At 47.0% G+C, this 26513-nt stretch overlaps 1 protein-coding gene across 1 annotated transcript in view; it reads right to left on the reverse strand.

Annotated features, from left to right (window-relative positions):
- Positions 1–26513, reverse strand: part of LOC138569104 (E3 ubiquitin-protein ligase TRIM39-like) — a 433411-nt gene that overhangs the window by 207566 nt on the left and 199332 nt on the right. The window contains exon 4 of the mRNA XM_069646769.1: positions 16841–17071. Coding sequence (XP_069502870.1) covers positions 16841–17071 — 231 coding nt within the window. The remainder of the gene's footprint in view (positions 1–16840; positions 17072–26513) is intronic.

The following is a 26513-nucleotide window of genomic DNA, read 5'->3' on the forward strand; positions in this document are numbered from 1 at the left end:
ACATGAATTCTGACACAGGGGCATCGTGTGGCCATATCGTTAGAAACACTCCATCTGCCGTGCAATGTATAACAGAACCTAGTTTTTTCAACAAGTTTAATCCCAACAAATTCTCCCCACAATTTTCTGTTAAAAGGAAAGGACAATGTTCAGTAAATGGTCCTATGGTAACTGGGACTGGGTTGGACACTGGGTTTATGATTGGTGTACCTGCGAACCCTACGGTGGTATATCCGGAACCAAGTGATGGTCTATTGAACACTTCTGTGCTCCTGTATCTACAAGAAAGCGGGGCACCTCATTCCCGACTCTCATTTCTACGTAGGGTCTTCTCTGATTCACGGGAATAGACACTGGTTCTGACCCCTGTTCTGGGCTGTCCTATTGGGGAAATAACACATCATCCGATGTGTAATCATTACTATTACTGTAATACGTGTTTGGCTGTGTATCGAAAACATTTCCACTCTTCCCTCTATTTCCCCCACTCTGATTTCCATATTGTTGATTTTGCTGTTGCTGACTCTGGTTTGGGGCATTTTGGTTTTGGCCTTGGTTTTGATTACCTCCGTTATTATGATGCTGCTGCATACTATTCCTATTTGGTCCATTCGCTCCTGGGTGTCCTCTATGCTGTCTCCTCTGACCAGACCCATTTCTGTTCTGTAGATGCGGGCATTGCGCTCGGCAATGTCCTTCCTCTTTACAATATGCACACTTATTCGGTCCCACTGTTCCCCCATGCATATTCGAATTACTCCTTCCTTGTGCATTCCCTCACCCTATATTATGCCGTGTTACTTGCTGCAATAGTACCTGTGTTCTAATTAGACATTCTTTCAAGTCTACCCCCACCTGTTTTAGCACCGATACTTCGTTCACCATCTCCTTCTGCCCCGGCGATGGTAATTGCTGCTATTTATTATGTGACCCCTTTTCCCCCTTCCCAGGTCTCCCAATATCCCTACTCCTGTATGCAGGTGTAGTAAACACTTTGACAGGTGCAGTAAACGTTTCGATATAATCATTATCTAATTCATCTCTAAGCTCAAAAAGTCTATATACATGTTCTCTCACTTCTTCATCCCTCTCCCTACAGCGTGCTAATGTATTCAAATCTAACAATCGCTGCAGTGGTAATTTCCCAATTAGCTGTTTCCATTTCTCCACCAAATATTCACCCATACATTCCAACACTACCTGTCTTTCGTTGCTTCTACGGAAGTCATATATCGAAGCCACTGCTGCCGTCCCATCATTCCCGTCTATATACATCTCTGCCTGTTGCTGCAATTCCACCTTCCTTTCTTTGCTTATTGCATTGCGGGTTACCCTCGTGCACCCCCATTGGTCAGTTCTGCCTCTTGCCCCCGTGGTTTCAACTTCAACCCCGGGAGGAACGGACAGTACCGAGTCTGTGCCTGTGGCGGGAGGTGCGGATGGGACAATGGGAACAGGGAGTGTCTGTTGTGGGCCTGATTGGCTAATAGGAAGTGTTACGCGCACAGTCTGTGGCTGCGGGAGGGCTTGAGCTACCGGAGGGGGAGCTTGAGCTATGGGTGGGGTCTGGGCAATAGCTACTGACGTGTCTGGTCTTACTTCTGATCTTGGGCCTTGTTTTGTATGGGTCAATATATTTTCTATCAATTTATCTGCTATGTGTAATTCTCGTTGTGGGTATATCTTTTCTATATTCAACTGGTCATGCCTGCCTGCCCTTCTTAGACTCTCAGTCCACTCCTCCTCTTCTTTCTCTTCCGCTACTTCGCCTTTCGATTTATGCCTGCGTGCATGCTTTGCTCTGCTTTTAAATCGGAGCATTGCATCCCTTCTCCAGTCTTTAATAGTCTAAAATGCTGCAGGACGCACTTTCTTTCTTATCAACACCCTTTCCAGGTTGTCTCTCCTCGCTATCTCAAAACTACCATTAATCGGCCACTGATGGTCTTGTTGCTTTCTGGTTTGCCTATGGCAAGTCTCACAGAATATTATCGCACCCACTCCATACTTCACATACATCTCATATGCCGGCGTTCCCCCAAGTGGTACAATTTGGCCATCTTCCAAAGATTTTCTACCACAGCGGAAAAACCCCGCTAGGGTGGACAATACCGCAGGCATGTTTCAACCTTCCCCCTGGTTAATCAACCTTACCTAGGGCGTTTGATTTTGCAAAGTCAACTCTCAACCAATATCAGGATACTTTGAATCGGGGAATGACTCACCTGATAAATCAAGTCGTCTGTATACTGACGCACCAAAGGACGTTGTGTCTGCGTTTCTTGGCTTCCGCCTCGTTTCGGGTCCCTCGCCTCCTTGTTCTCTAGCCAGGCACGTCGATCAGGGATCAGATGTGTGCAGATCTGCAAAGGAGTCTCTCATCACTTTTACAGGGTGCCCCGAACACCTCTTGATCCCAGCTCGATCGTCCCGTCCTCGCCATTCTCGGCCTTACTCAATTACAATGTTATGCGATTGAACAAGTGGGGCAGGGTCCCTATTCGAGCGCCATCTTGAAAGGGGCCCCTAGGGGACCCTGACATCTATGGAAACAAGGCGAGTCACCACACACGATAGATACGCCAGACACAAGGTTGTATTCCCAAAGCTAGGGTTTATTGCAAAGCAAAAGTCTCAGTTGGTCAACTCGGTCTCACGCCCCGCGACGTGTATCTCTAGACCTCGAGGGACGCAAGAGAGCGAATTACGTACATCAGTTACATATATACAAAAAGCATATCAAACAATCAGCTATGACATGTTTAACACCCCCCCTTTATTGGATTTCTTTGAACTTGGTGTGATGATGGACATCTCCGACCACTATGACACCTTCAAACACCTATTCTAGTAATAATTTGCAATTTGTGAGTGCGAAGGCATCTTTCAGTTGTTGAATAGAACACAGCGCTTCTGTTCTTGGACACGAGCTACATACGGGGGAAGAGTTGCATTCCGGACCTTGCTATTTATCAGGTGCTATTTGTGTCCTGGGAGCCGACACACTCTAGCGGGCTCAGCAAAGGGGGGGCCATAAGAAAAGCATAATTCAAGCCTTCAGCGGTATTATTCTAACATATTCTACCATATAACGAGACTGGCTGGCAGCTGTGAAATGATTAAATGCCCTGCAGCTCTGCTTCAAGGCTACATTCGGGAGGGAGCCGGGCATTCTTCCTGGTGCTGCCTACGTTTGTGTTTCAGCAAACTCTTGTTATCCTCACGGCCCTGCGGCCTTGTCCTTTTCACATAACGACAACAATGTTTCACAGTCGAGCAGTGTAAGCGGAAAATATACTGCAAAGCAATAGGAACAGAAAGCAATGAGCAATGGTTAGAAAACAAAATGGTGATTCTTGTTACATCAAAATGACCGTTCATTGGCAAACTCGAAAACCTATATTTTGTCATATCGTGCATGAGACGGTCACCAAAATGCGTTTGCGGTCTCAAAGTAGAGGTATCCGTATTTCTAGACTGACACAACAGGTGGAGGAATCACAGGTGTGATCTTGAGCAATCTTGGGCATGTCCTGGTTGGTAGCACAGGGGTGCTGTCTGACTTTTTCCTTGAGGTCTTGGGTTTCCCCTTTGTCTCAATCTTTCTAGAAAAAACAGCGAGCAACTCCTGTGGAGTGGGAGTGATAGTTTCCTCTATCAACTCCTCTGGAGAACCTCTCAAGCTCCTCTCTCTTGCAGACCTAGTGAGCTCCTGTTTCCTCTTACTGGGAGGCCTGGGGGTACTAGACACAACTCCAAGAGTTTTCAGGTCATTACCCATACAGGAGTCTCTCTGGCACTTCACTTTGCACACTAACAGATATCTTGACAGTCATATCATTACACTGGATGAGAGCTGGTAACTGGGGAAGCATTTGCACAGGGCCTCCAGCTAACTTGGTGAGGCATTTGGGTACCTTAGCAACATCCTCCATCTTGAAAAATGATTCATCCACCACAGTAATGCTGGCTCCATGTCTCTGTTGGCAGGGGTCTCCTGTCCATTCACAAGAACACTATCTTTATAATACTCTTTAGTATTATCTGGGATGGAATTATAGACATCTAAATTCTGTTGTTTTCACAAGCCCTGGGACACTAAAGAAACACTAGTTGAGACTCTCATGGGATCATCAGCCAGTAGGTGAAAGTTTCCACTTGCCATAGGTACTTCTTCTTCTGGGGAGTAGGCTAAGGAGACAGTGTGGACCCCTGAAGGTTTACCCTTACATCTGGGATCCCCTTTCACATGGTCAGTCGACCCACAGACATAATATTTCCCAAATGTCTTGATGAATGAGGGTTTGTTCTGACATCCATCTGGAGGTATTTCTTTTAATTATTACTTGAGTTTAATCACAAGAAAATTATTTTTACAAGGTTAAGAAGGACCGAAAGGAGACACCCAGATTCATCCTCTTACAGTGTATATTTCTGCGTTTGTTAGTCCACTGGATAAATGTCTCTAAAGTCTAGACGACTGTTTACATGGGTTATTAGGCTGGTAAATTTCCCGTCATCTCATTTGTGGATTGAATTGTCATTTTTAGCGCCAGATCTATAAGTTTCACAGCAGCTATGGTCCATCTTCTGGTTTCCACAGATATCAATCGATTCCAGAGCAAATCCAGGCCTACCGTTCCAGAATCGGTACGTAACGATGCCAAATAGAAGCTGCGATTCTGGGTTGTCTCTCGACACATCAGCACAAGGTGTTTGAGTGTTTCTGGGCAGTCTTGTTTTTTGCACAGATGGCATCCGGTTTCTGCTGATGATGATCTAATTGATGTAATTTCACGCGTTAGGAGCAATTTGAGCCTGGCTTTCATGAATAACGTTTGCAGCACTTTATCAGAACATTTGATGCAATAATTTTGCGGTTCTTTGACTTTGTTGAAAGTCGGGGGGAGGTGTGTCAGAAGTTTGTTTGCACTTGCTTTCTCGATGGTTGCAATCCAGTCTTTCAGTTCCATCTTTTTTTTTCACTCTTTGCGGATTATATCTCAAATCCTCCTCCGAACATGCCACCTTGTTCAATATTTCTTTTTGGCGTGCTACCCATGTGTATATGTCCTGACATTTTTCGCTACTCAGTTCTTCCGCGATGATGTTGTAGATGGGTAGTGAATCTGCTACTATAATTTTTCGATATAGTAGAATCGCACTTTGTTCCACTAAGCCTGCCAGGGAGACTAGCCCCAGTTCCCGTCTGATTGCTGCCATTTGTGTTGATTTTGGTAGTCCCAAAATAACCTTCCAGATGTACCCCTCGAGTTTGGTCCAGATGGTTTGAGGCATGTTGACAGATGCGTCCATCCCATAGATTAATGACGGCACAACTTTTGTTCTGTAAAATTGGATGGCAGGAAGAAGTGAGAATTTACCATATTTGTTATTGACTAGCTTAGTCTGGGATGTCAGCCGCTTAGTTTTCTCCCATAGCGTGTCTTGCATTGAAGTTTCTTTAGCCGAGCTGACGAATGTCACTCCCAAGTATTTGAAGTTTCTTACTACTTCAACTTTAGTTTTGTCCAGATACCAGTTTTGTTTTTTTGTGATTTTTTGCCTGGTTTATCCAGTACAAGGATTTTCGTTATTGTTTTGTTAATTTCCAGATTATTATCTACAATGTATCTGGCCAGATTATCCAGTTTTCTTTGTAGCCCAATTTGAGTTTGATCGATCAATATCACGTTGTCAGCATACATCAGTCTTGAGATGGGTGTTGACCCTATTTTGGGGGGGAACGCCCTTGCTTTTGTTTCCCACTGTTGGTAATCGCCTAAGAAAGAAACAAAGAGCACAGGTGCCATATGGCAGCCCTGTTTGACTCCTCTGTTGACAGGTATTTCCTCGGAGAGGGTGCCTTGTCTGTTGAGTTTTACCCTGATTTGCGTGTCAACGTGGAGGGCGATGATTGGCTCCAGGATCTCTTTTGGTCAATCCCAGTTTTCTAGTTTAGCCCATAGTTTTGCTCGATCAATTTTATCAAAAGCTTTTGATAGGGCCACAAAAGCAAGATATACTTTCCATTGCCCCTTCCTTTACTTTGAGCTTTAAGATGTTAAGTAGCAAAATGTTGACGGACGTACTGACATTTTTCTGGAAGCCCATTTGGAAGTGATCGTTACATGGTGCATTTTTGTACCACCTTCTAAAGAGTTCAAGTAGACTGGAGGCATAGGTTTTCCCTATGATGTCTAAGAGAGCTGGTATCAGGTAATATTATTCCCATATATATGGTCGCCGTACATAATATCGCCGGGAAAAGGTTGTGGCGATATTATATGGGTGACCATATATATGGGGAAAGGGGCAGCCAAAAAAGATTTTACTGATCACTGCTGCCCGCTCTTTCGGAGCTTGTTTCAGATCAATATTTGTCAAGCCGCCAGGGCCCAGTGCTCCTGAGTTTTTGAGTTTGATGATCAAGTTTTCGATCTCATCACTGTTCGTCACGTCAGCCCATGGAGTAGTAGAATCCCGTATTCTGATTGGTTGCCTAGTGTTGGGGAAGTCAAAAAGGGACATAAAATGTGATGTCCATTGGGCTTCCGAGACAGAGTTAGAGATCTCGTTTTCTGATTGAGATGTCGTTGTTTTAATCAAGGACCAAAATTCGCCAGATTTTTTGGTACTCAGTCTTCGCAGCATTTCTTCCGAATCTTGTTGGTACAGTGCCACTCTTCGATGTTTAATCCATTTGGAGTATTTTTTGCTTCGTCTTCCCAATGAAACCAGGCTTCGGGAGTGTTCGTTTTCATCGCGATTCGCTTCAATTTACGCGTTGCTTTCCGTTTTTCAACCACCAACTTGTCATATACATGTTTCGGTTGTTCTATTTATTTTTTCTGAGCAGTCGCTGTTACTCTGTGGGCCAACAGGAAAGAGAGATAGTTGGGTCTTGCAAATCCATCCGATTGTGTTGCCAGAATACCCTCGATGTTGTATTTGGCATTTATCTTTTTTACGTCTGTTGCAGTAAGGCGAAGCCTTGATAGCTGATTTTTTAATTGCAACATCGTGTTTGTATAACCGTTTGGATATACGTTTACCTTGCCAGACACAGTGGAGAAGATTATGGTCACTGTGCGCAGTTCTCTGTACATCAAAGGCTTTTATGATCGGGAGCAAACCTTGACTCACATAGATATGGTCCAGTGTGGCTTTGGCGTTTAACCGTTCCCATGTCGGGATTGTGTTTTGCTCTGGAAACAGAGATGCTATATTTTGGAGTTGTTAAACTTGTCTAGGCCTTTCCTCTTTCTGTTGTTTGGCCTTTTGGGAACTGGTTCAAAGGATCATCTGTGGTTTTTCCACAATTTGCGTTCAGGTCGCCACAGATTATAATGTCAATCTTTTCGTATGTCTCATAGGTCTTGTCGATTGCTGACTCCATATCTGACTAGAACGCTTTAGTTGTTGTGCGTTGGGGGTTCCAGTAGATATTAATGACCGCCAACTGGGTTTGGTGAGCTGCTTCTTTGCTGGTTGTTTTTCCGAGTCCATTTTACCAGAATAGCCAAAATCCTGTATGATTTTTTCAGGGTTGCCATCATGGTGATGCCCGGGCCTATTTTAATTGCGATCAGGAGCCCCGCTGACGGGCGCCCCAAGAGACTTTTCGTTGCTGGTGATATTTCTACCTTGAAGCCATCAAAGGACGGTTTATCCACCAACCAGGTTTCTTGTAAGCACAGGATATCGAAATGGCCAAGGTCGACGTCCCCTGTCATCGTTGGGTGTATATGTCCTCTGGTATTCCAGGAACCCAGAGTATAGGTGTCTGTGGTATTTTCTGGAAGATCTCTAAATTCGGGAACAGAGAACGCTGATCGTTGCTATTTCTTGTTGGTAGGCATCAAAGTTGTTTTCAACCAGTTCCACTGACCTTTTGTAGTAGCTACTTTTCTGGCCCCCCTAAACTTTACATCCCCTGTTTTTTCATCATTCTGTTGTTGCCTCTTTGGAGAGTGAATAGGTCAGTAATTACTTTGGTTATCGGCTGTTTTGTGGTAATGACCACGCACTTGTTGCTTGTTGCTCTTTCTATATCCTTCCGATGGATCCCGTAACTTTTCATCCTCGACTTCAGGTTTGTATTTCCTGTGGCGTTTCTCTTCTTGGTCTATAGTCTCTTCGGTAAAATACTGTCTGTTTCGCCCTTGCCACTTTCCGCTTCGATAAGGCCTATAGAGGTCCTTTGTTCTTGAAATATAGTGCTGTTTAGAAGGTGCATCTTCTTTCTTTGTAGAGTCTTTTTTTTCCGGTGGCTTTGGATCTCTTATTTCCGATAGAAAAAAGCCTAACTGTTCAATTTCTTGGAACGCTGCTCTCGACAAGTCTTGAATACTGTTCGATTTCACATGGAGGTACGCTTTTGCTATGTCCCCCATGTGGTAAGGTTCCACGAGTTTGAGATCTTCAGTCCTTATTTGTCTTAGGGAGTTTGTTTTCCTTGTTATTGCTAGGACGTTTTTCTGTTGAGGATAATATATCCTTCTGATCATTTAGATTGCTCTAGTTTAAATATGCGGACGGCTCCTTTGTCTTTTTTTTTTCTCGGGGAACCACACTTAGTTTTTGCGGGAGCCTTTTGTTGTTCCGCTGCTAGGCGTTGCCCGTTTTTTTGTTGTTTGCATTGGTTCTGAGCGTTCTCTGTTCAGGTCTTTATCATGTTGGCAACTCTGGGTGTTGTTGTCAAGGTGGCAGATGAAGTTATGAGTTTTCTTTGCTTCTAACACACTCCTGTGCCCTTTTGTGGGTACGTGCCTGGTTTTATCATTGTCCTTGAGCAATGAATTACTTTCTTCTTCCCTTATCGGAGTTGATGTTCTCTTAACTTAGAATTGCTTTCCCAATGCTGCGACATGTTTATAAGATCTGAGTTCACCAGGAATTCGTCTGCTGATCTGGGCGATCTTGTTAGGTCTACAACTTTGGGGACCGTGTGTCGTCCTGTTCTCCAACCTCTTCATGACCACTTTTATGTCCTGTCCCAGTTGATTTTTGGTCATTTTTTTGTTTTAGCTGGCTCCTCCACTTGGTTTGACAGTTTCAGAACCGTTTGTTGTTTGCCTGTTTGTGCAGGTTCTTGGTATGCTTTGTCTATTATTAAAGTGTTGTCCATTTCCACTATTTCTTTAGGTCGTTTTTTGATTTTCATAGCGTCGACGCTGTCTTTGTGTAAGGCTGTAGCAGAAACTTTCCTCAGATTTTTGTCCCCGTTGCAGAGCTGATTTTTAATTTCGGCTTGTAGCGCGTCCACAAATTTTTCATGCATTGACTCTTTGAGTTACAAGGCTTTTTGTTGGTTGATGTTTTTGGTCTCTGTTGCTGTTATGTATCCTCTTATGAACGTCATTTTACTGTCCATGTTAGCGAGGACTGCAGTGGTATCTTGCACGCTATCTCTTATCGACTCATACAATTTGCCAAACGGGGCTAAGGCAATTGTCATGGCTGACATTATCGTCAACATATCTGGTTTTTTAGAAGGTGAGTCTTTTGGAGTTGCTGATGAAATTTCACTGAAGCCCCGATTGTTTGGAGATGTAAAGATATTTGGTTGTTTGTTGCTACCACGGGGTGATCCAAAGCTTCCCATATAACTGAGGCATTTGGTTCCTGACGGGGTTCCGATACCTGGGCTCGGATTAAATTCTTATTGATGAGGTCTTCTTGTGACCTTGCCTCCCTATCCCCCTTTTTGCCTCTTGGGTGTGAATTTTGTCCTGTATTTATATGAGCTTTTGTCCACGCGTAGTGTTGGACCTTTCCCTGCTTGTCTTGTGGGTGGTCCCCTCCATTTGCTGGAGCGCTTTCTTCAGCGAAAGTTTGCCTTGGTGGTGTTGGCGCCTGTTTTGGCGTTATTGTGTTCTTTGTGTTTTGCAGCAGGATGTCCTTTTGTTGTTGGGGTGTTTTCTTTCTCGGTTCCATCACTGCAGATGGATGGCCTATGTTTGAATGCATGGGTGACTCCATCGCCTGCTGGATTTGCCTTGTCTGTGGGTGGTTCTGGCTAGCTTTTTTTTACTGGCGAGGGAACCTCTAGAGTAGTGTTTTTGTTCCCACTATTTGGTGATTTCTTTGTAGGCGTATTTCGAGGGTGGCTTCCAGCAGCTCCGCTTCTGATAACTCGGTGTCTGTATCCAGTTTTCTCTTTTGGTAATTGGTAAAAAAAGACTTCAAAGGACAGGACAAGAGTGGCTTTGGCAGGAACTGTCCCATCGTTGCACCTTTTGTTTGGGTTTTTTGTAATGTCGCCATTGTTGTCTTCCTTTTGTTAGGAGCAGTAGTTTTTGTGGCTTGCTTCTGCTTGCTGGGCTTAGTGTTCACCATGTTTTGGGTTTTCACTTGCTTTTTCATTGCATTTGGACTTATCTCCCAGTGGATTGATTTTTAGGAGGGTACGGCTGCGCTCCGCGTCCATGTCCACATCGGTGTCTGGGTCTGAGTTTTTTTCCTTCTGACTCTTTCCACGTCACTTTCTCTTTCCCCCTCACTTCCTTGGGCTTCCAGACGATGCTCACCCCTGCTGTTATTTTGTGGTTCTGGATGTACCATGGCTTTAATACTTGTTTTGTTGCCCGCTGATGGGGGGATTTGTTTACAAGTGTCCTTCAGTGTTGATGTTAATTTCGTGAGGGCCTCTCCAGCTCGGGGTCTGCTCCCCCGCTGCAGACCTTCCCTGTCTCTGCCCAGGCTCGCTCCTTGTCATTATTGTTATCTGTGTTGTCTGTGGCGTGTCCCGGGGCTCAATCCGTCTGAGGCAGATCCAGCCGGGAGCCACTGTTTCCTGCCTCCTTGGAACCACAATCCTGCGCGGAGTCCTGCAGGTGCCACCCTCCGCCTGCCTCTGCCGGAAACTCACTCGCCTCAGCGGTCCGCGGGACGCTAGTTTCTTCAGGAGGGCTTGCTTCGTTCCTTGGCTCCTCGTATTTCGAGTTTCCACCATCGGGTCCCGGCTCCGCCTGCGCCTGCAGTGTTGAAGGTAGGTTGTTCACTCCCCCCGATTTCGGGAGACTTGCTTCCGGATCCAGTGTGTTTTTGTTGCTCCTTAGACGGCGACGGCCTGAGTCCACTTCCCCTTCTGAGACAATGTTAGGGGTGATCTCCTGGGTTTCGTTAGCCGCCATAAGCGTAATTTTTGACTCAGGCTTTTGGAGTTTTTGCAGAGCCGGGTTGGCCGTGACGGGTCGAGGTCTCTGTACACGTGGGCTTTCCATTTCTTCCATTTCTTCCACGGCTGCCGCGGACTGCGGCAGACTGCCTCTCACCTCGCCTCTCACCTCGCCTATCAGCTCCGCTCACTGCTCTGCGGTGTGAAGGTGCAGAAATAGGGAACTCCCACAATTACCACTGTGGAAAGACTGGTAGACTGCAGCAGATTGCTTCTCACCTCGCCTCTCAGCTCCGCTCCTCCGACTCCCGGAGAAGGAGAATCCAGGTCCCTGACCCCGCAGGCAAAGGACAAGACTGCTGCTGTCCCTCATCCTTCTTCTGAGTTGCCCCAGAATACTTGTGAGTAGCCCTGTGGGCAACCCACAAGTCAGCAGCATTAGCTAACTTCTTGGGATCTATCTCCTTAGAATCAGCCTAGTGCTGTCTGAGTTCAGGAGAGCAGGCATATAAATAAATTCCAACATAACAAGATTTCTCATACCTTCATAAGTGTTTACTCTGTAACCCTTAACCCAACCATCTAAGTTTTTCAAACATTCACATACCCAGGTAGCCCAAGGGGTACCATCCTGATTTTTGAGGGTCCTAAACCTCTTAAGGTACTGGGAAGGGGTCTTCCCAAATCTAGCAATTAAAGCTAGCTTCACACACTCATAATCCATCCTATCCACCTCCCCCAATTCCATCACAACATCAGATGCAACAATGGGTAGCCTAGAGAAGAGCCAGGGAAGCAACTGATTTTAAGACCTTGAATCCCATGGTTATATTCAAACATTGCCAACCAATCCAAAATATCAAGCTTAACCTCATACATACCCACAATTTCTTTAGGCATACGGGGTCTATTAGGACTGGAAGACCTAGAAGACTCTGGGAGGGAAGTATTTTCAAGTTCATGATTCTTGGTGTTAATGTTTTGTTTGCACATTTAAACATTTGAATTCCACTTCAAGCCTCGTCTTTTCTAGAGCAATGAATTCAGGACTGAGTGTAGGACCGGATGGGGTCCCAGTGGACAAAGGTTGAGGTTGCTGAGCAGACAAGGAAGCAGTGAGGCCTACATTAGGAGACACATTTACTTCCTCTAACTCCTCAATAATAGAAACATTATCATCCTCATTATTTTCCACATTTGCTAGAGATTCAGGTATTTCAGACCCACTCCCCAAACTTTGGTTCTTCAACAACTTTTCAATCAATTCAGACTTCTTGACTTTGGCAGAGAGGTTCCTTTCTCTACACAGATTTTTTTAATAATCCATAGTGTAACTAAGGAGGGTCACCTGACTGTAGCTTTCCATATCAGGCATGATTAATATTGCTTTTTAGTGATGTTAGCCTTGTGGTTAGTTGACCCAAGGTAACAGCAGCACTGTGTAATTACTATACTTGATCCCACCGCTGCCACCAGTGTTAGGCAGAATTATATGCAGTACCCTTTGGGAACACTATAAGACTACAAGTGACAGTACAAATTCACCTTTGGTACAAGCCTGTACTACACAGTAAAAGTGGTAGCGATAGCTGAGCAGCCAGACTTATCTCAAGAGCAAGTGAGCAGTATCAATAGTTTCACAAAGGACAGCAATTACTATGATTCAAACAAACACTGGCTCAAGGTTTCTGAGTAAAAGAATATACATTTATTTACACATCAGTTGTATAACATCTCACTAAAGTAAAGCATTTTAAAAATCATACCCTTAATACACCACACCACTCACAATAGGTTCCAGACAAGTTACGTTCACAAAATGAAGTGGGAGCAAAATGGCATTCCAGAAATTTAAAAGGGGTGGAAAAACAAAGTTAGGCAGAAATTGAAAAGCACAAACAGGTAAGTAAGCAGGGCAATCTAGAAAGAGGAACTACAGTGATAGAATCAAATCAAAAAAGCTTGGGGCCAAAGTCAATAGGACAAAAGTCTTTTGCTCAAGATCACACAGTTCAGAATAGTTCACGGTTAAGTCTTTGCCAAGAGTTCCGGCTGCAGTTGGTAGGCAGAAAAGTTATGTTAAAGAGTAGAGAAGGACGAGCCCTCAGATTGGAGAAAGATTTCACACACTTTCACCGCGGCTGGACAAAACGAACAACCGGATTTGAACAGTACCTTTCAGTGGAGAAGAAGCTGTAGCTGAGGTGGACGTTCCTGGTAGTTCCTGCAGGCTCACGGTTTCTGAAGCGACTGTCAGACTGACACAAAGTAGAAAGACTGGAGGGTCCTGCACTACCCAGGGAAGAAACCCGCAGCAGAGCAAAGCAACAAATAAAAGGTGCGCTCCTTAAAACCCAAGCAGGGTCTGACCTTCCTGGCTATCTGGCCCACTGTAGCTCTGTACAGCGAATTCGATCAGAGGAGAGAGTCCTGGCTTGCAGTTTCGGCTAACTGGTTGGTCCCACCAGCTCTGGGGAAGAAGATTCCTGGAGGATCTTCTTTGTCTTTGTAGTTCGAGGATTCAGACCCGCAGCAGGGCTTCAGCCAGCGGGTGGTTCAATCGTGGTAAGGGTCCTCTTCCGTCAGCTCCTCGTCGGTTCTTTCATTCCAGTGGTGACTCTGCCTTTTCAGACCCAGAGACTTGCTTTGTATGCAGTTTTCCCCCATTCACACAGCCTGGCTGTCAATCACACAGCAGGGTGGCTGTCCCGCCAGGACAGTCACCACAGCCAATCATTTCAGAGTGCGACATGGGTCTCCAAGGAGTCCTAAACCCCTCCCTCACACCCTGTCCCCCCCAGACATACAGGCACCTAAGGAGGGCTTCTACGTAGATGCCCGTGAAAAGATGATGAACAAAGGAACCAAACCTGGTTTGGTGCGCAGAGTAGAACAAAGAAATGGCGAATAAACCCAGCTGGAACTGAAATAAAACATATATGGTCTAGCGGGTTTAAGTTCGAGGCTACCAAGAGAGTCTAAAACAATACCAAGGTTATTTAAGATAACCGCACTAGGAAATATAGGGTAGTTACCATTGCCACCAGCCAAGTCTTGATGAAAAGGGAGCAAAACAATGATCCAAGAAAAACAGACAAAAAGGGATAAGTATTAACTCTTTCCAGTACTCCATGTAAGATGGTTTGTACTGGATCTGTGGTTTTACAGAGGCTAATAAAGTTAATGGTAACTTTATTTTTTTATTTTTTTTTTTATTTGTATATGGTTTTATTAAACCTTTACAAAAAGCATCAACACATAGAATCAACACATAGAGAGGATAAATACACAATTACAATTTTATATGTTCTGGCAGACAGTAGTCAGTCCCAGAAAATGGAGTCTGAGTGGGACGTCTAAAAGACAACCCTGTGTCACTGCACTGAAGGTGCTGTGTAACACACAGTAAAAAGGTGATGCCTGTGGAGTAGGTGAGGCTCCACAGTCTATGAACACAAAAAATGTTAAACACACACATCAAAACACATGTAAGAGTGGGAAAAAGGCTCACACTCTTAGCAGGTGAAAGAATAAATCCTAGAAATCCAGCAAAGCTGCTGAGGGACTCAGTAGGTAAGGGAGATTAGCCATTCTGGAGAATTCTCCCTAACATCAGGCAGCGCAGGCATCAGGCCACATGAATGCTTTGTCTGTAGTTACGTGCAGGTAGAATGGGAACAATTTGTGAAACTGTCTGCCACACTAAAAATTAATTCAGTGCTTTCTGGCTTCTTTCCGTGAAATTTGTATGCAGTGACAGGTACACATTGAAACAGCCCCTTCTTCAGCTGCTTTACTGGTTGTTCATTCTGTCCTTTTATCCATCCTGGTTTCTCAAGTGCTGTCCATAGCCACTGCTCGTTGCAGCCTCTCTCCGAATTAACTTGACAGTCACGTAAGCTAAGACTTCAGGACTGGAAGGGAGGTTTTTCACTCTGGTTAACTGATTGTAATGATTATTTCTGGACGGCATATAGTATGGAGGTTGTTTCTGTCGGTTAGTTTGGAATAGGTTTATTTGGCGAACCAGACGGCCATCTTTAAATTTAATCTGCACACTTCCAAAATATACCATGGATCACTTTCTTCAGAGATTGAGCCCAATATTGCCGTGTGTGGTGTTTGTGTATTGGAAAAACTGTTTGTGGTGTGCTTCTCTGCGTATGTACAGAAACCATAGTTTGATGTCTAATTTCCCCTCATTGTTGTCCAAGAATTGCACCCATAGTTGTGCCCGTTGTTTGTTTCTACTACTCATCTTGTAATCTAACACGGCTGTACTGCAATACTCAGCAGTGATATTTGATATTCTGTCCTGAGCTGCCCTTATTATATGCTGCAGACATGCGGGATGCTGACCTGCTGCGATTGAAGATGCGTCTCTTGTTATCTGCCTCAGCTCTTTTTTCCCCTTGCCTATGTGCTTGGGAGTTTCTTTCTGCAAGCAGCACATCTTAACACTCCAAAAAGAAATACATCTTCTTAAAGATTTCAACTAGATCCAAGCCACTTGGCGCGGGATGCAAGTACATGAGCCCCTCACACTCATGGTAAAAAGCAGCTTCATCCGTCATGTCATCAATGGAGTATGATTGTCTCAGTCACTCTCTTGTATTTTAAACACTTTATGTATTTTTAATTCAAGTCTGTAAAAGTTGTAACTATCCATAGTTAAAATGAACCTTACATTTACGATCGGGTAGCCCAATTAATGACTGCATCTATGGGTATTTTACGAAGCACATGAAGGGATGGCACTATTGGATGTTGCAATGTTACATTTGTGTATTTTTCGGTATCAATACCCTTTCTTCGCTTTGTTTAGGAAATGGTGGCTCATTCATTTAAACTCAGTCGTGCAGACAGACAGAGGGACAAAGGTGGAAAGTCATATATAAAGGGACCACAGATATAGAGAAGGATTGAGGCATAGGGCACATAGGCAGAAAGGCGCACACACTGGAACCACAGAGGTAGGGAGCAAAGGGATAGACACACTTACAGTAAAGAAGACATAGAGACCTGACAGAGGGAGAGAGGGGGAGAGACAGAGAGAGAGAGAGAGAGAGAGAGAGGCAGAGGGAGAGGGGGAGAGAGACAGAGTGAGAGACAGAGAGAGGTAGAGAGAGACAGAGAGAGAGAGAGAGAGAGAGAGAGAGAGAGAGAGAGAGAGAGAGAGAAAGACAAAGAGAGAGACTGAGAGAGGGAGAGAGAGATGGAGAAAGAGAGGGAGGGGAGAGACAGAGTGAGGGACAGAGACACAGAGAGAGGGAGAGAGAGATAGAGAGATAGAGAGGCAGAGCAAAAGAGATGGAGAAAGAGAGGGGGGAAATTGGGAGAGAAATAGAGAGGACAAGATAGCAAGAGGGGGACAGAGAGAGAGAGAGAGAGAGAGACAGAGAGACAGAGAGACAGAGAGACAGAGAGACAGAGTGAGGGAGAGGGAGAGGATGGGGGAGAGAGGGAGGGAGATGGAGAGAGGGATAGAGAGGGAGATAGCAAGAGAGAGTGAGAGATAGAGAGGATGACATAGAGAAAGAGAGAGACAGAGTGAAAGAGAGAGGATGAGGGGGAGAGAGAGAGTGAGGGAAAGGTAGAGAGAGGGTTATAGATGGAGATATAGAGAGAGGGAGAGAGGGACCCTGCTCTGTGCTGGAAAGTCATTTCCCAGCCTACCAGCACCCTCCCTCCCCTCTTGCTTTTGGGCTTGTTGCTCACCTTCAGGAGCTCCACGGCCGGCTTCCGGGTCTTCTCGTCGATCTCCATCACCATCTTGTTGAGGGAGCAGTACTGCTTGGACAGCTTGTTGACGTTCTCGTTGAGCTTCTGCAGAATGAGCTTCTTCTGGTCCTCCAGTCTGCTGAAGAGCACCTTCTGCTCCCTGTTCAGAACCTGGTGCAGATCCTCAAACTCGGCCATGATGCGCTGGCGCTGCAGTTCCACGGTTTTCTGGGAGGGGGCAAATGAAAAAGCATGTAGCTGTTCCTGGATAAATGGGGCAATTTGGTGTCGGACAGCTGAAGGCAGGGCAGCCTTGTTGGGTATCAGAGGGTCAGATGCTCAGGCATCCTGGCTGAGGAGACTCAAGCGAGGAAACCACTGAAGACCTGAGAGTGCAAGGGTACAGTGGAGGATGATGGTCGCCCAGGAGTAACAGGAGAACGAGTCTTAAGTATGTGAAGTCTGTGCTCAACCAATCACGTTGGGTTATGCCTCTAAGTGTATGCTTACAAAGAGGTACCATTTCCCTCCCACTTTGAAATGAAACTTGAACTCAACAAACTCTTCAGAACCCAATGGAAACTGTGAAAAGTAGCCCAGGCGTTGGAAGAACATGGTGGGCTTGGGAAAAGGTACAAGCCATGTGTTGGAGACCCTAGTCAGGCTGGCTCACCACTTACCCCTGCCCAGCGCATGAGGTGCGGTGGATAATTACCGAAGTCACAGTTCTAGTGGCACTGTAATAAACATGGAATTAATAATATCAAAACGATAATCATCCAAGCGTGTTCACAATTTACAGCCAAAACCCTGATTCACAACTGTCAACAAATCAAATAATGGGGGAAGGTGTCACACTAAAATGTTTCAGTGGAACAAATAATGTTCACTTTGGTGCCTGCCTTGTCCATTGGGTATCGACACCGAGACTGCACCCATTGCTGCTTTCTCAAGTGCTTCGGCTTTATGGCTGACCGCCCCATAGCACCCCACAAACCCACCAGAACATACAGTTCCCAGGTAACAGAAGCTTCCAACTGTAAGGGAGGAAGGGTCGTTTTGCCCCCCTGTACATTCGACACAAAGGAAACTTAATACTCATGTAATAGTGGGGAGATGTCCTCCTTGCCCTTCCCTGGCTACAGCGGAAGAGGGGCTACTGCAAGACACATTAGGACTCCATTTTGTGAACCTCCAGGCTCCATTTTTGGACTAGGCCGCATCCCGAGCCTTGAGAAGCCTTCTCTGCCCTTTGCAGCACCGCACACCGTGCACACTGACAGCCCCCCACCTCCTCCTCCTCCCGTGTCTTTGCCATCCAGGCTCATTTCTCACAGATGCTCTGGTGCAAATTGTTGCAAACAGAAACTATATTCTTTGGTCTTTCCTTTGAGTTCATTGCCCTGTGTGTGACCGGGTTGAATCTCGACTTGTGGCCCATCCGTCCTCATAAATCCGCTCCTGCTCCTTTCACCCCCACCTTTGGAAGTTATTGCTGGCACAACCTTTTGCCCCGCCATGGTTTCTTTGATGTAGCAGCGTGTGACCCTTCCCAACTGACCACCCTAGAGTGCCCCCAATATAACTAGTCTCATGTCTTCATATATCCCGCCTAAATCCAACACCTATCACTCCACTCGCTCAGGCACTGGAACGCCATGGCAAATAAATCCTAGATCAAGCACGCTAATAGCGCACCTGGGGGGCAAGACTCTCATATCTCTCACTTCTACAAAGGCTCGAGGCAGGAATGTGTAAATAAGCGTCCACTATTTATAGGTGCCCCCACATTCTAGCACATGGTTTATATTCTGCATTATTCATTGCATGTCCTGGGATAGTATGTAGCTTAGATTAGAAAGAGTGACCTCTCCTTGTGGAAAAGACCCGACCTTCACACCACCCAGACGAGCCCAGCTGATCATGTGCCACTCGGAGTAACAGCCCTGCACCAGCCAAGCATCTGGAGCAGGCCCATATACTGCCGTACTGTATCTATGTCTTCTACCAATCCCACTGCAACTTGATGTACCTATAGGGACACGTCACTAGTGACGTTTCCAAAGCTTATAATGTACTTTTCTTGTATTGTTTGGCAGAGCGCTCTCGAGGCAGAAGAGCGCTCTCGAGGCAGCAGAGTCCTCTGCATGCATTATCTTTATAAATCTTTGTTTTACTCACAACCTTTCTCTTGGTCTCATTCCCTACTGGGGCGTGTCCGTTCATTGTGAGTATATGTTTGTATTTTGGGGAATGACTACCTTCACAACTTAGACCACAGGTGGCCACCTCTGCCTTTTCTTCTATCCCATACACACCCCACAAAGCAAAGCTGAGCACAGGAGGACACTGTTATTGGTAAAAGAGCACTTTATAAGACGACTTGCTTACCTTATCACTTTCCATAGCTTATCTTAATTAAAATCATGGATTTCATTAAACATCGCTTGAAAAATGTGAAATGCACACCTAAAGAGAAACCTCAGAATGTAGTGTGTTTCCCAAATTTTACAACCTTTTAAAGGAAGAATTCAAAGGCCACTCACTGCTCTTGAGGGGTTCTTGTAAAGCAGCTCAGGCACCTGTCTTGCGTTTCTATAGCCCAGTGGGTCATGGTGGTCGAGTATGGGTGACAATAGAACTTGCTGACAGGAGGCAGTTCAGTCTGAGGGAACTAGTTTTACACTGTCCTGAGTAGGCATTAGCAATGGGAGTAAGCAGTGGCATAGGCAGGGTAGGGCCTAAGAGGGCAAAACCCATGAAAGTGAATAGTGTGAGAGCTCAGCCCACTGAGTAGAAACGCCCAGTCTTTCTTGCACCGTTAGATAAATGTGACCAATGCGAACGTGGGAATTGGAGAAGATTGTATTTCTTTTGTATAGGTTTGATGAATCATGTGTGGAGGAATAGATCTCTCTCCCCTTTTACCTTTCTGCATCTTCCACTCTTCATACGTCTCACTTCCGTTCTCCCTGTCTGCCCCTACACTCTTCAAAAGATCTCTCTTCCCTTCTTCCTGTCTGCCTCTGTGCTCTTCATAGATCTCTTCCCTTTTTCCTGTCTACCCCCTCCCCTCCTCATAGATCTCTCTTCCCTTCTCTCTGTCTGTCCCTCCACTCTTCATAGATCTTTCTTCCCTTCTCCCTGTCTGCCCCTCCACTCTTCATAGATCTCTCTTCCCTTCTCCCTGTCTGTCCCCTCCACTCTTCATAGGTCTCTCTTCCTTTCTCCCTGTCTGTCCCCTCCACTCCTCATAGGTCTCTCTTCCTTTCTGCCTGTCTTCCCCCTCCACTCTTCATAGATCTCTCTTCCCTTTTCCCTGTCTGCCGTCTCCACTCTTTATATATCCCTCTTCCCTTCTCCCTGTCTGCCCCTCCACTCTTAATAGATCTCTCTTCCCTTCTCCCTGTCTGCCCCCTCTAATCTTCATAGATCTATCTTCCCTTTTCCCTGTCTGCCCCTTCCACTCTTCATAGATCTCTCTACCTTTCTCTCTGTCTGCCCCTCCACTCTTCATAGATCTCTCTTCCCTTCTCTCTGTCTCCCCCTCCACTCTTCATAGATCTCTCTTCCTTTCTCCCTGTCTGCCCCTCCACTCTTCATAGGTCTCTTTTCCTTTCACCCTGTCTGCCCCCTCCAGTTTTTTTGATCTCTCTTCCCTTCTCCCTGTCTGCCCCTCCTCTCTTCATAGATTTCTCTTCCCTTCTCCCTGTCTGCCCCTTCCACTCTTCATAGATCTCTCTTCCCTTCTCCCTGTCTGCCCCTTCCACTCTTTATAGCTCCCTCTTCCCATCTCCAATTAAGCCCCTCCACTCTTCGTAGATCCCTCTTCCCTTCTCCCTGTCTGCCCCTCCACTCTTCATAGATCTCTTCCCTTCTCTCTGTCTGCCACCACCTCCAATCTTCATAGATATCTTCCCGTCCCCCTGTCTGGCCCCTCCACTCCTCAGAGATCTCTCTTCCCTTCTCTCTGTCTGCCCTCTCCACTCTTCATAGATCTCCCTTCTCTTCTCCCTGTCTGCCCCTTCCACTCTTCATAGTTCTCTCTTCCCTTCTCCCTGTCTGCCCCCTCCACTCTTCATAGAACTCTCTTCCCTTATCCCTGTCTGCCCCCTCCACTCTTCATAGATCTATCTTCCCTTCTCCCTGTTTGGTCCTCCACTCTTCAAAGATCTCTCTTCCGTTCTCCCTGTCTGCCTCTCCAATCTTCATAGATCTCTCTTCCCTTCTCCCTGTCTGCCCCTCCACTCTTCATAGATCTTTCAACCCTTCTCCCTGTCTGCCCCCTCCATTCTGCATAGGTCCCTCTTCCTTTCCCCCTGTCTGCCCCTTCCACTCTTCATAGATCCCTCTTCCGTTCTCCCTGTCTGCCCCTCCACTCTTCATAGATCTCTCTTCCCTTCTCCCTGTCTACCCCTCCACTCTTCATAGATCTCTCTACCCTTCTCCCTGTCTGCCCCTCCATTCTACATAGGTCCCTCTTCCTTTCTCCCTGTCTGGCCCCTCCACTCAATTTAGATCTCTCTTCCCTTCTCCCTGTCTGCTCTCCATTCTTCATACATCTCTCGTCCCTTCTCTCTGTCTGCCCCTCCACCTTTCATAGATCTCTCTTCCCTTCTCCCTGTTTGGCCCTCCACTCTTCAAAGATCTCTCTTGCGTTCTCTCTGTCTGCCCCTCCACTCTTCATAGATCTCTCTTCCCGTCTCCCTGCCTGCCCCTCCACTCTTCATAGATCTCTCTTCCCTTCTCCCTGTTTGCCCCTTCCACTCTTCATAGATCTCTCTTCCCTTCTCCCTGTCTGCGCCTCCACTCTTCATAGATCTCTCTTCCCTTCTCCCTGTCTACCCCTCTACTCTTCATAGATCTCTCTTCCCTTCTCCCTGTCTGCCCCTCTACTCTTCATAGATCTCTCTTCCCTTGTCTCTGTCTGCCGCCTCCACTCTTCATAGATCTTTCTTCCCTTCTCCGTGTCTGCCCCCTCCACTCTTCATAGATCTCTCTTCCCTTCTCCCTGTCTGCCCCTCCACTCTTCATAGATCTCCCTTCCCTTCTCTCTGTCTGCCGTCTCCACACTTCATAGATCTCTTCCTGTCTCCCTGTCTGCCCCTCCACTCCTCATTGATCTCTCTTCCCTTCTCCCTGTCTGCCCCCTCCACTCTTCATTGATCTCTACACCCTTTTCCCTGTCTGCGTCTTCCACTCTTCATAGGTCTCACTTCCCTTATCCCTGTCTGCCCCCTCTGCTCTTCATAGATCTCTCTTCCATTTTCCCTGTCTGACCAATCCACTCTTAATAGGTTTCTCTTCCCTTCTCCCTGTCTGCCCCCTCCACTCTTCATAGATCTCTCTTTCCTTCTCCCTGTCTGCCCCTCCACTCTTCATAGATCTCTCTTCCCTTCTCCTTGTGTGCCACTAAACTCTTCATAGGTCTCTCTTCCCTTCTCTCTGTCTGCCCCCTCCACTCTTCATAGATATCTCTTCCCTTGTACCTTTCTGCATCTTCCACTCTTCATAGGTCTCACTTCCCTTCTCTCTGTCTGCCCCCTCCACTCTTCATAGATATCTCTTCCCTTGTACCTTTCTGCATCTTCCCCTCTTCATAGGTCTCACTTCCCTTATCCCTGTCTGCCCCCTCTGCTCTTCATAGAGCTCTCTTCCATTTTCCCTGTCTGTCCAATCCACTCTTAATAGGTTTCTCTTCCCTTCTCCCTGTCTGCCCCTCCACTCTTCTTAGATCTCTCTTCCCTTCTCCCTGTCTGCCCCCTCCACTCTTCATAGATCTCTCTTCCCTTCTCCCTGTGTGCCCGTCCAATCTTCATAGATCTCTCTTCCCTTCTCTCTGTCTCTCCCCTCCACTCTTCATAGGTCTCTCTTCCCTTCTCTCTGTCTGCCCCCTCCACTCTTCATAGATATCTCTTCCCTTGTACCTTTCTGCATCTTCCACTCTTCATAGGTCTCACTTCCCTTATCCCTGTCTTCCCCCTCTGCTCTTCATAGAGCTCTCTTCCATTTTCCCTGTCTGTCCAATCCACTCTTAATAGGTTTCTCTTCCCTTCTCCCTGTCTGCCCCCTCCACTCTTCTTAGATCTCTCTTCCCTTCTCCCTGTCTGCCCCCTCCACTCTTCATAGATCTCTCTTCCCTTCTCCCTGTGTGCCCCTCCACTCTTCATAGATCTCTCTTCCCTTCTCTCTGTCTCTCCCCTCCACTCTTCAAAGGTCTCTCTTCCCTTCTCCCTGTCTGCCCCCTCCACTCTTCATAGATCTCTCTTCCCTTTTACCTTTCTGCATCTTCCACTCTTTATAGGTCTCACTTCGCTTCTCCCTGTCTGCCCCCAACACTCTTCGAAGATCTCTCTTCCCTTCCTCCCTGTCTGCCTCTGTGCTCTTCATAAATCTTTTCCCTTTTCCCTGTCTGTCCCCTCTCCTCCTGATAGATCTCTCTTCCCTTCTCTCTGTCTGCCCCTCCACTCTTCATAGATCTTTCTTCCATTCTCCCTGTCTGTCCCTCCACTCTTCATAGATCTCTTTTCCCTTCTCCCTGTCTGTCCCCTCCACTCTTCATAGGTCTCTCTTCCTTTCTCCCTGTCTGTCCCCTCCACTCCTCATAGGTCTCTCTTCCCTTCTCCCTGTCTGCCCCCTACACTCTTCATAGGTCTCTCTTCCCTTCTCCCTGCCTGCCCGCTCCACTCTTCAGAGATCTCTCTTCCATTCTCCCTGTGTGTCCCTCCACTCTTCATAGATCCCTCTTCCCTTCTCCCTGTCTGCCCCTCCACTCTTCATAGATCTCTTCCCTTCTCTCTGTCTGCCACTATCATGCTTGCGCAATGTGCGCACACATTGGCAACCATCATGGACTATTTGTTATTCATTTATCTTCAGAATACTCTTGGAACAACCCCTTTTCACACTTTGGTACTTAATTCCCATTTGCGTGACTTTGGTGCCTTCTTATATAACTCAACTAACTACATGTACCACAATGCACCTTGCTACAGCTATCAATTCCTGGCCATTCCCATTCGTCAGCATTGGAACCACAATCCCCAGAAGCCCTAGGGATCAGTGCTGCTTCCACCATCTCAGGACCAGAGAGGGAGGAGGCAGATTGTATTCAGGTGTGCTGCTCCAGGTTCTGCCAATTAGCCTGCCTCAGTACAGGGCAGGGCGGTATTTAAGCAGCTGCCTGCAGGAGCTCAGTCTCTTGCATCAAGAGTCCTCCCAGCCCTTTTTTGCCTCGAATTTGTATGCTGTTCCTGCTGCTGCATTTTCCTGCTTTTGTTCCAGTGCTCTTCCTGGGCTTCCTGCCTTGCAGCCTGCTACACCCTGCTGCCTACAGCCCTAGCCTTTCGGCCTCCCTGCCTCACAGCCCTGCTCCGCTGGGCTTCCTGCCTTGCAGCCTGCTACACCCTGCTGCCTACAGCCCTAGCCTTTTGGGCTCCCTGCCTCACAGCCCTGCTCCTCTGGGCTTCCTGCCTTGCAGCCTGTTACACTCCGCTGCCTACAGCCATAGCCTTCCGGGCTCCCTGCCTTGCTGCTCTGCTCCTCTGAGCTCGCTCCTTGCTACTCTGCTCCGCTGGGCTCCCGGCCTTGCAGCCTGCTACTCTCTTCTGCTTTCAGCCCTGACCCTCGGGTCTCTCTGCCTCTACGCCCTGTTCCTTTGAGTTCGCTCCTTGCTACCCTACTCCTCTGGGCTCTCTGTCTGCCCCCTACTACAGCTCTCAGTCCTGCTCCTCTGGACTCTCTGCCTAGCAGCCTACTACAGTCCACTGCAATCCACTACAGTTTTTCTGTACCTTGTACCATTTGGTACTGCAGCCTTGCTTACTTGTTTGCAGCCCCCCTCTTTCCTGGCTGCTGCTCCCTTGCTCTCTTCCTTGTTGAAACCCCTTGTTCTTGATCCCTGTCCTTCTCTTCCTTCACTCCTCTGTCCTCTCCTTTAGTTTACCCATTGCTATTGTACTGTTTCTTCCTTCATTCCCTTCTGCTAGATTTCTCTTAGACTTCCTTGTCCCTGGTTATTTCTGTTCTTGTCTCTCTTGTGTCTTATGTTGATCCTTTGTACAGCGCTTGACTGTTGGTTTCCGGCAGGCAACCTCTGCCCCTTCCCTTGTCGCGTTTTCTGTTTAACAGACACCCACGGCTGTTCCCAGCCATGAGCAGACAGTGGGCCTCTGTAATAGTAATCCGTGAAGAAGGCTGGAGTTTCCAAAGGTCCGTGGAACACTCATTTTCCATATCTGCATACACCCCAAGAGGGAATCCAGTTTGTTTGTATCTTTGTATTTCCTGCCCCTTTCTGTTCACAACTACAGTTGCTTACTTTTCTTTCTTGATGAGTTTCCTGCTGTGTGTGTAATTATCTGTCACCTTACATCAACACAGCCACCCAAACCCTACCTGGGGGCCCTGTGCCACTCTTGACAGAGTGCCATCCTTGACAGCCACCTCCAATCTTCATAGATCTCTTCCCGTCACCCTGTCTGCCCCCTCCATTCTGCATAGGTCCCTCTTCCTTTCTCTCTGTCTGCCCCCTCCACTCTTGATAGATCTCCCTACCCTTCTCTCTGTCTGCCCCTCCACTCTTCATAGATCTCCCTTCCCTTCTCCCTGTCTGCCACTTCCACTCTTCAAAGATCTCTCTTCCCTTCTCCCTGTCTGCCCCCTCCACTCTTCATAGAACTCTCTTCCCTTATCCCTGTCTGCCCCCTCCACTCTTCACATATCCCTCTTCCTTTCTCCCTGTCTCCCCCCTCCACTCTTCACATGTCCCTCTTCCTTTCTCCCTGTCTTCCCCCTTCCACTCTTCATAGATCCCTCTTCCGTTCTCCCTGTCTGCCCCTCCACTCTTCATAGATCTCTCTTCCCTTATCCCTGTTTGGCCCTCCACTCTTCAAAGATCTCTCTTCCTTTCTCCCTGCCTGCCCCTCCACTCTTCATAGATCTCTCTTCCCTTCTCCCTGTCTCCGCCTCCACTCTTCAAAGATCTCTCTTCCCTTCTCCCTGTTTGCCTCTCCACTCTTCATAGATCTCTCTTCCCTTCTCACTGTGTGGCCCTCCACTCTTCATAGATCTCTTCCATTCTGTCTCCCCCTCCACTCTTCATAGATCTCTTTCCTTCTCCCTGTCTGCCCCTCCACCTTTCATAGATCTTTCCTTCTCCCTGTCTGCCCTCCACCTTTCATAGATCTCTCTTCCCTTCTCCCTGTCTGCCCCTCCACCTTTCATAGATCTCTCTTCCCTTCTCCCGGTCAGCCCCTCCACTCTTCATAGATCTCTCGTCCCTTTTCCCTGTCTGCCCCCTCCCCTCCTCATAGATCTCTGTCTGCCCCTCCACTCTTCATAGATCTTTCTTCCCTTGTCCCTGGCTGCCCCTCCACTCTTCATAGATCTCTCTTCCCTTCTCCCTGTCTGTCCCCTCCACTTTTCATAGATCTCTCTTCCCGTCTCCCTGTCTGTCCCCTCCACTCCTCATAGGTCCCTCTTCCCTTCTCCCTGTCTGCCCTCCCCTCTTCATAGATCTCTCTTCCATTCCCCCTGTCTGCCCCCTCCACTCTTCATAGATCCCTCTTCCCTTTTCCCTGTCTGCCTCTTCCACTCTTCATAGATCTCTCTACCTTTCTCTGTCTGCCCCTCCACTCTTCATAGATCTCTCTTCCTTTCTCCATGTCTG

The sequence above is a fragment of the Ambystoma mexicanum genome, chromosome 2q, assembly GCF_040938575.1.
Source record: "Ambystoma mexicanum isolate Mex_15411 chromosome 2q, UKY_AmexF1_1, whole genome shotgun sequence".
NCBI classification, from domain to species: Eukaryota; Metazoa; Chordata; class Amphibia; order Caudata; family Ambystomatidae; genus Ambystoma; species Ambystoma mexicanum.